Source organism: Ananas comosus, linkage group 16, assembly GCF_001540865.1.
Source record: "Ananas comosus cultivar F153 linkage group 16, ASM154086v1, whole genome shotgun sequence".
Classification (NCBI taxonomy): domain Eukaryota; kingdom Viridiplantae; phylum Streptophyta; class Magnoliopsida; order Poales; family Bromeliaceae; genus Ananas; species Ananas comosus.
The window spans coordinates 7,092,312-7,102,540 of record NC_033636.1 but is presented as its reverse complement, the minus strand read 5'-3'; the positions used below and the strand labels follow the sequence as shown (position 1 = coordinate 7,102,540).

Genomic DNA, 10,229 nt, shown 5'->3' with positions numbered 1-10,229 from the left:
TTCTCTTGACTACTTACTCCAACATTTTTTTTCATTTTTATTATAAGGCTTCATTTCTAATAGCACATAGCACACAAGATGCATTATATATAGTGTAAAATTGCAATAAAAAGATATTATCTTTGGTTTTGTAAATAACAACATATTATACAAATCCCATACAGTTGGTTAAGATGCGACTTTTGGAATTGTAACCAGAATTGGAGCCATAGAGCTCTATCCATTTATTCACTAGACCCAAGTATTTGTCTAGGGATGCAAATGGATCCGGGTTGGTGGAGCTCCGCCCCGATCCGTCCCGAATGGGGTGGTAAGTGGGAACAAAAAATATAGAAAAGTATAATCCGCCCCGAATCCGCCCCGATCCGCCAAGTAAATGGAGCGGGAGGCGGGAGACTCTTTTCTTCCTTCAATCTACCCCGATCCGTTAAAAATCCGCTCCCGCCCCGATCCGCCCCGAATGGAACGGTAAGTGGGAGCCAAAAATAAAATGAAAAGTAACCCGCCCCGAATCCGCCCCGCCCAGATAAGAAATGGAACGGGAGGTGGGGGAACTCTCCTGCCCCCGGATCCGCCCCGTTTGCATCCCTATATTTGTCCCCTTCCTAAAATCAAAACAATCTTTTGGAATTGTAACGATCCGGTAAGGATAAACTCAAAGTTCTACTTTAACTTTGACTTTCATTTCAAATTAAATAAATTAATAAAATCAAAATTAAATAAAATAATAAATTAATAAAATAAGAAATTGATTTTATTACGGCATGCTGTTTTTTCCATGCATTATCCTTGAGGAAAAATTAAAACTAACGGATACTAAAGTGAATACTCGATAAACCTAGGTGGAGTATCTGAAGTTTTTTTTAATATAATTTAACAAAATATTAAAGAAAAAGCTAACGAAAAGATAAAATTGAAATTACAGGGCACTAACTTGATACACTTTAAACCACATGGCACTAAAGTGAGAAAGTGCGAAACCACAGGAATGGTATATGAAGTTTACCCAAATTTTAAACAACAAATATTTCGTTTTCCTCGGTATCTAGTGCGGGATTCAAATCACATTTCAAAAGTGAATGTAATTAACAATTGTGCTATAACCCTATAAGGGAGCTCCCTATATACTTCAATTAAATAAGACTAAAATAATATATATTTTAGTTGGCTTAGTTTCCACATTTGTAGTGTCTCTAAAGTCACTTAATGATGTGTGAATAAATTAAAGTTTTTCCACAAACATTAATCTCAGTGATGTCACCTTCCCTCCCCTAATTTCTAAATTTCTCCAATTCAAAACTTGTAGCCTTTATTTATGCTGGACCCACTGTTTATAATATCTGCCCAAGTCAAAACATCCTTGGTTCAAACATTTGTTTTTGTTAAATTATAAAAAAAAAAAACTTTGGCACATCTCCATCATAAAATAATAGGTAAATTTCAATCTAATGCTGTGCGATTTACCTCGTTTTTATTTAATCATTCCGTAGTTCAGAGAACTGCAACTAACTGCTGTATTATTTTATTTTTATTTCAAGATAAGATCAACTGTTAAACAAATGGTGAAGCGATATTTTTTGCCAAATCATATAATGGTAAAATAAAGATTATAGAACGATAAATATGTTATAGTTTATTATCCTGCGATTATTGAATAAATAGCACTTTAGTATCTTATATAAATGTAGTATTTTATGGTGAAACAAAATAAAGCAAAGAAATAGTTAAATACATCTTTTTGAACCACAATGTAACAAAGTGAAAATGCACTAATCCACAGGAGGACAAATTAAAGTTTATCCTAAAATAATTGCATCAATATTAAACCTACATTTCACTATGTCTCAAATAAGTTCAAACTTTTAAAATGATTACAAAATTGGATGCAAAATTTAAAGAAAATAAGATAATGGATGATGTTGGTCGTATTTAGTAAATAAAATCACATAACATAAATAAGTTGTCCAAATAATTGTAACATTAGTATCACTAGCTAAAAAGAGATAGATATGGCTTGTTTAGTTTTAGCTCTAGTTCTTAAATTGAAACTTAGTAGTAAGTTCAATTCGAGTCTAAATGCTACACCAACCAGTTCCTGCGTAAGTTTTTGTATAATAATTCAATTGTTTATTTTAAATTTTTGGACATATTTGATACAACCGAGCTATTCAAGTTCTATGCCATTGGATGCAGTTTAATTTTACCAAGACATTTTAGGATGTAAATGAATCTTCATGTAAAGATTCACCCACAAATCAACAAACAACATGAAGGAATGTTTGTGTTGGTCACAATTATTCTTGGCTCTTAAGCCAAGTTTTGCGAGAGTAAAAATGTATCAGTTGCATTGTCGATCACGACGATCTTGAGAAGATCAATCAGCGAACCTTTCGATGAAAGATAACTTCAGACTCGTTTGACCAAAAGTTCTGATCATGCCCACATAACATGTTCCTACATAGGAGGCAATACTGAACTCCCGTGACATAATTGGCTTTTCTATTGTGAAAATAGTCTGTTTTTGTTTCTACTTTTAGCAACAATGATCTCCGGTGAAACATTCCGTAAACAAAAAGGTTTGTTACTTGCACCACAATGGGAATTGTAAAATGAGATTCCAAGGTTCAAAAGCATAAACTCTCATCCCGAACATGATCGATCTATCTTATCCTTACATGTTCCTACATACGAGGCAACACCGAACTCCTGTGACACACAATTGGCCTTTCTATTGTGAAACCCACTTTTGCTTCTACTTTTAACAACAGTCATCTTCAGTGAAACATTCGGTAAACAAAAAGGTCTGGTACTTTCACCATAATGGGAATTGTAAAAAGAGATTCCAAGGTTCAAAAGCAATTGATTCGATGGAGAGATAAGTCGCTGGCTCTTTCCATTGTACAAGCAAGATTGGTTGGATTATCCACTTGTCAAAAATTTGTATCTATTTTTCATGATATTATGCATGGATCAGATATATCATGACTAATTCCTCAGAAAATTCTTCCACAACAGACTCTGATAAGTGAGATTTCGAGTAAGTGTTTACAGAATCTTCTTCTGTCCGAAGAAATGATTCATAGAAATAATGAGTCACCCCTTCCATTGATATGGACACATCTGAGATTCGAATACCGAAAGACCCAACCGGCAATATCTAACAAGCATTTACAAATTTTTAGAGCAAAAGAGGTACAAGAAAAAGTAGAGCTTTCACTTCAAAATTGTCTAATTAAACTATTTTACAACTTAATTGCAGCAACACCACTGAGAAATCAGTAAAAAGGATCGAAAAATCAATCAAATTAGGAGAATGTAGATGTTATACAAAGCCATAAAAATGAGAGATCTATTGACTGCTAAATTTGGCATGCATCTTCAACCAGTATAAGTGAGTAGGACAAAACAAATGCATACCAACCTGAACAGTGTTGACCTGAACTCTGAAATCTTTAACTTACCATCTAATCATACATATTGAAAAATTCTGAAAATATTTCATCAAATTCTGGCAGAATTTAACAGTTCTCATCAAAAACTGCAGAAAGTATTACATCAAATAGAGAAATAATCTAACAGATTATAGAAATAATCGTTTAACGAAGTGGAAACACTTATCAAATTGTGATCGAGACGTACTAAGTCAAGCATATTATAAGATTAGGCACGGAGATCCAAAGTATTCAAGTTTAGAAACATGTTTCAAAAAGCAACATAGCTCAGGAAAGGTCCACCCATTTCAACTCAAAATAAATCAAGCAATGCGCAATGTACCTAACAAAAACGGATGATTATAGCACTCAGGAAAGATATTTCATACAATTTATATTAGCTGGCACACAAGGACCAAATTCAAAGCATTATAAATGTTGGGCACGTAGAACACCTAAGAGGATACTTCACATAGCATTTATTACTACTATTTCTATATAAAGCAAACAACAAATAGAAAATTACTACTGAATTAATGATGATAATAATATGACATCTCTTACATTTCTCCAAGTTTTAGTTGTATCAACGATTCAAGAAACACTTCACAAGCTAAATGAAACCAAGTCGAGTTCATGTTCAGATGATGTGTGCAACTCAATCAAGCATCAGATATGAAAAATCATTCTCAAGTGTTCAATGAAAAGGCATGCTGACCTCTAGATCATTAATGAGGATAAAGAGAAGAATGAGTTTCAGAAACTTACCAGCTTGGTGCACTCAATTGGCTTACATATAACAAGCTCATACTCCTCAGCTTAGAAATCAAACTACCACAGTTTTGTAATTATCCATACCCAACTTATGTTTTGCTTTAAACTTCTAATAGTCTGCTTTAAGCTTCAAATTTAAACTCATCTTCTCAAAGATCATGATTATAATAGGCCGCGATGCCTATTTAAATTGCACAGGAAGTCAAATTTTCCTGATAGCAGTTAAGGGGTATGAGTTCTAACATTTATGTTCTAATGCTTGTCGACGACATTCTTGAGCCAGTTCTCTAAAGCAAGATAGTTGCTAGTTGCTAGTACGCTGGAGTTTCCTCCTATCACTGTATAAATATCCACTTTTGTAAATTTGCCTTCTAATGCTTCTCACGAAATTCGCAACCTAGTATGCTTTTAGGAACTAAATTACTTCAAATAAACACAGCACAGCACATTTCTAATCCACATCCTTCTTTCTAACAAGCTTCAGAACATTAAAGACAGATAGCTCCGTCTTGATGAGACAATCAAGAATGTTTCTCAGCTCACATCTGATGTTCCTCATAATCATTAACTTCAGAAAGAAAACTATAAAGCAAATAATCTCTACAGCTATGAATCAATGATGCACTACTGCATAAAAATCTGACCTTCTAGCTAATGCTCCTTAATATTTTCCTAAGCATCATTATGGCACTATTATAAACAGAAATGACAGCTAAATGTCGTAGGATGCTTCTTTGGAAGTACATCCTACCAAGCTCCACATTAATCCTTGTATATCAATCCCAACTTTGAGGCTTAAGGCCATGCATCTTACAACTTATCTTCAAGATCTAAATGTGTAGAATTTAGATGTTGTTCTAAACAAAAGAGTTTAACAGTTCATTATATAAAGGACCTAATGTAAGAATCAAAATCGCCGAGTTTGAATGTTGAAACACCATAAGAAAGAAATAGAAATAAAGCTATTTATTGTTAGTCATATTCAGCTAATTGAAGAAAACAGAATTTCACATCTTTTTAACCCCTTCAAACCTACAGATTTTCAACATTTAAAGATCCAAGATGGTGCATGCAATTTTATTCCAAAACTCTTTCGTGTGACAGTTAGATAAGCATAATCTGATGCTCATGAATAGCAAGACAATTCAATAGAAAAGGTTATCGTTACTAGCCATGTACATCACAAAGCAAAATATATGCCTCTGTTCAACAAAGCTGCTTCTTCACATGCTTCGAGTCAATACCCACTAACCTGACCCACAATGTTCCTAAACAAAAAGCCGGGCTTAAATGCATCATCTCAAATCTCAATCATCTGCAATGACAATGTTAGCATCACCGCACATTTGCTGAATTTGGCCTTCTATAGTACACCGATAGAGTTTTACTAAATGACACGGAGGAATCTATGAATGAGAAGCTGTGTCTGAACCCTCACTGCCAAGGATAGAAACTAAGAACCTCACTCTAGGTCACAAGCTATATTAAAAGTACAAAAAGAAGCCCCAGAAATTCTACATAAATGGCCTGATTTCCGAAGTTTGCACTCAATTCTCAATCAAGTGTATTCATCTTAACATATATGCTAAAGGGATAAGCTATTTAGGATTCTTTAAGTCAAAGCACTAACCATCTAATAGTTGATTTCAAAGAATGTCCTTCATCTAATAGTTGATTTCAAAGAATGTCCTTCATTATATAAATATGTCCTGTTTGTTAAAGTAATCATCATAGGAAAATTTGATCATGACTTTTTAAAAGGCCCGCAGAACTACTGAAAATGCATCAGAACAATTATTTTTATAATGCTTGTAAACCTCGGTGTATTTAATCTCCAATGATCAATCAGATTCTTCATAAGCATAGTTGGCTTTTCTGTAGTTTGTCGTCATGCCCTCCACAATAATCTTCATTTATCATATCACCACAGTTTTGAGACATGTTGTCATGTGACGCCGCCTAAACCCCTGGCAAGCATGCAGTCCCGTCTGGTCGCTCCACAACACTACCATCTAGGCATCTACAACTATAAAATCATAATTACAACAAACTTGGCTACAATATGATTCAAAAGGTAGAAACCACCACTATTATAATATATATTTCAGATAGTTATCACATAAAAGATTCTTGACTGCAGTTAATTTAAGTAGTTACACCATGTTATTTCCTGGAAGACATGTTCAAGTAACTAAAATTCCTCAGTTATATTACTATAAAAGTAAAGCACCTTTTTGTAAGTTGGAACAACTTCATTTGAAAAGCAGAATTGTCTACAAAGCTGCAAACAGATCTTTGGATTTCCTAAAGTAGAAGTTCCAAACTAAGTGTCAACTTCTAAGCTTAAAGAGGAAGCTATCAGGGATTTCTATTCAAAATGTTCATGAAACTATCTGAACAGCTCTACTTAAAATAATACTTCGACAAAAGAAGCAATAATTGGGCCCAACAGTCCCTTCAATAGTACAGTAAATAAAATCACGTAATTTGAAATATCTGAATTTCAAGAAAGTTTAGGTCCAGGTGTCAACTTAGAGGTGTAAGCATTCCACTGAGGCCCCTATGTGGGTTAATTTGGGCCATCCAGGCAATATGAGACCTGTGACATCACCATTCAACACAGCCAAAGTTCCTATATTCTTGATTTGAAATGTTTATGCCCAATCATCTTCTCATTTTATACCACATGGTCCACGTCTGTCAAAGGAAAGCTTTAAACACCTTCAACTGAGTATATTCCTTTATTCTGAAATTACTTTATTTTCAATATGTATATTCATCACACACATACGACAAGATAAGGTCGACATTACAATTTAAACAAAACCAAGTTTTAACCCTTCAGACAGAAAATAAAAAAAGTAAGTTAGTTATACATCGATATCCTACCAAGAAAGTTTTCCAATCTACTGGTTACTGCATCAACACAAATTAGGGATTGAGTGATCCTATGTGCATATCTACGTTTTCAGCTAAAACTTCATTGAGCGCTTTTTTTTTCTTTTTTCTTTTTTTTTGAAGAGAAGCATGAAAATTCATTGCTTTTTAAATGGATGCAACTGCAGCACCAATTGTCAGGGCATTCTGAAAGAGCTTGATTACCTGTAAAGGAATGGGAACAGAAATAAGGGGAAAAAAATGCAGTTAAGCAATTTGGAGGTCGATTATAGGGAGATATAACTCTAAAATCAGACTGCGAAGTTGAGATTCTTAAAGTTTCTGAAGTGGGTCTATGTGCCATGTAGATGTTTATTGCTAACATTGCAAAGGACAATTAGACAAATGCAGCACATGCAGATTCGACACACAAGAAATGACCTAATAGAGTAGAATAACAAACAAATAAAGTTTCAGCAAGTAAGAATGATAAACTAGCTAGCTGCTCTATTCCTGTCAACTCAAGCTTTCCGAATTGAGGGGGAAAAATAAAAGAGATGTTAAATCTCTTTTTGATATCGTTTGTCGTTTCCAGATTCCTGAATGGTCCAAGCAAAAGTCATCTTCAGAAAGTGTTCTGTGATTTACCTAAACAAGCATAACGCAGCGAACTCCATTTTTTGACACAATGCAGACATTCCACAGAATTAAATTATTATGTTCTCAAAAACACATTGTAATTACATGTTTCCACAAACTGCATAATCATTCGATAACAAGAAGAGTAGTGTATCACGCATTCCAATCGGTTCCACAAACAACAATAGATACACTTCCGGAGTGATTACTCTGCAATCCAAATATCATTTTATAATAAATGAGTTACAACGTTGCCCTAATTCTCAATATACATAGATGCTAGAAACTACCGGAATTACAGCAAGCAGATCACATACAAAACTTTCTTTTAGGAATTAAAGCAACCGAATTAGATTTTTTTTTTTTTTTTTTTTTTTTTTGGTGGAATAGAACAACACATGCAAATTTCTTTCATACCTTTTCTACTCAGTATCAGAAGAAATGTTCAGAATCGGCGACGCCGGCTCGTACATGAGGCTCCTCAGCCCCGGCTTCAGCTCTCTGTTGCAGAACTCCTCGTATTCGTCCCCATCCCCGGCCTTCTTCTTCACCTCCACCACGACGAGCGACGGCGTGAGCTCGAATATCTCCACCGCGATCGTCAGCGGGCCCTTCTCCCCCTCCCTGGTCCCCTCCAGGCTCACCCGGCAGTCCTTCTTCCGCACGGCGAAGCTCACGACCTTGGCGATCTCCTCCAATTTCGATATGATGCTCTCGACGGGCTCCCTGGAGACGAACCGCGCCTCCTCCCCTCTCTCCTCGAAGAGCCCCGAGAGGTCGAACCCCCGGGAGAAGGAGATGATGTCGAAGGCGTTGACCCTTGCTTAGGCTGAGGAGGCAGCGGAGGACGGGGCGGCGGGACGGGCCGCTCGCGGTGTCGGAGGCGCCGGCGGCGGAGCCGCCGCCACCGCCGGGCTAGCCCAAGGGGGCGGGGCGGTCGGNCCGGCGGCGTCGGCGTCGTCTTCGTCGTCGGCGTCGGCGCCGGCGTCGGCGGAGGAGGGGGGCGGGGGCGGTTCGCCGTCGCTGAGGGCTTCGAGGGGGAGGAAGCGGTCGTCCTCGATGTAGAAGCGGACGGGGCGGAAGCCCTTCTTGAACCAGCGGTTGTCGAGGATCTGGGGGACGGTGATGCGGGTGTCGGGGTTGGTGTCGAGGAGGCGGGCGAGGAGGCGGGCGAGGTCGGGGGAGAACCAGCGGGGGCAGCGGAACTCGCCGCGGTAGATCTTGCGGTACATGGCCATGACGTTCTGGTCGTGGAAGGGGAGGTAGCCGGCCATGAGGACGAAGAGGATGACGCCGCAGGACCAGAGGTCGGCCTTGGCGCCGTCGTAGCCGCGGCGGGCGAGCACCTCGGGCGCGACGTAGGCCGGGGTGCCGCAGAAGGTGTGGAGGAGGCCGTCGTGGCGGAGCTGGTCGGAGACGGCGCTGAGGCCGAAGTCGGAGACCTTGAGGTCGCCGTGCTCGTCGACGAGCAGGTTCTCCGGCTTGAGGTCGCGGTGGAAGACGCCGCGCGCGTGGCAGAACCCCACGGCGCCCACCAGCTGCTGGAAGTAGCGCCGCGCCGTGTCCTCCCGCAGCCGCCCCTTCGCCACCTTCGCGAAGAGCTCGCCGCCGCGCACGTACTCCATCACGAAGTAGATCTTCGTCTTCGTCGCCATCACCTCGAAGAGCCGCACCACGTTCGGGTGCCGCACCCGCCGCAGGATCGCGATCTCGCGCTTGATGTGCGCCACCATCCCCCCCTTCATCACCCGCTCCTTGTCGAGCACCTTGATCGCCACGCTCTCCCCCGTCTCCGCGTGCCGCGCGTGGTACACCTTCGCGAACGTCCCGTGCCCCAGGAGCTTCCCCACCTCGTACTTCCCCAGCAGCACTCGGCTCTTCCCGTTGCCGCCGCCGGGCTTCGAGTCCCCCTGCATCACCCCCGCCTCCGCCATGGACGGGGGCGGCGCCGCCTCCTTCGCCCGCGGATCCATATCGAGATCACGCAATTACGATTAGGGTTTCGGGAGGAAGACGAAGGATTCCCACATAGAACTCCTCCTCCTCCTCCTCCTCCTCCTCCTCCTCCTCGTCGCCTCCGCGAGCTCCGGTAACGGAAACGGAAAACGGAAACGGGAGCGACAAACGGAAAGGTATGGAACGTTTTCGTAACGCTCTCTCTCCGTGTTACTATATAATATGTTTGTTGTTGTTTTCACACGAAAGAGCAATGAAATGATTGGAAAAAGCGGTGAGAAGCCCCTCTCTTTCTTTCTTTGCCATTTTGCAAGGAGCCCCTTTCAATTCCAACATTTTAGCAATCAGACCTCCTCATTTCTTACTTCTTTAGACTTAAAAATGGATTTTAGTTAAATAAATAAAAAAATGAAAAAAGTAAATAAAAAGACTTTTTTTTCCTAGTTAATTAATAATTTTTTCATTTAATAGCTAATATATAGTCGTTAGTTGTTAATTAAATTATTAAATTTAAGATTTTGGTCCCGATTCCCAGAAAAAAGGAAATTAAAG

At 39.4% G+C, this 10,229-nt stretch overlaps 1 protein-coding gene across 1 annotated transcript; it reads right to left on the bottom strand.

Moving 5' to 3' along the window:
* Nucleotides 7,021–9,943, bottom strand: LOC109722290 (CBL-interacting protein kinase 19-like). Its single transcript, XM_020250286.1, is given in 2 exon segments — nt 7,021–7,307; nt 8,139–9,943. A coding segment is annotated over 1 exon segment (1,551 nt). The 5' UTR covers nt 9,695–9,943; the 3' UTR covers nt 7,021–7,307; nt 8,139–8,143.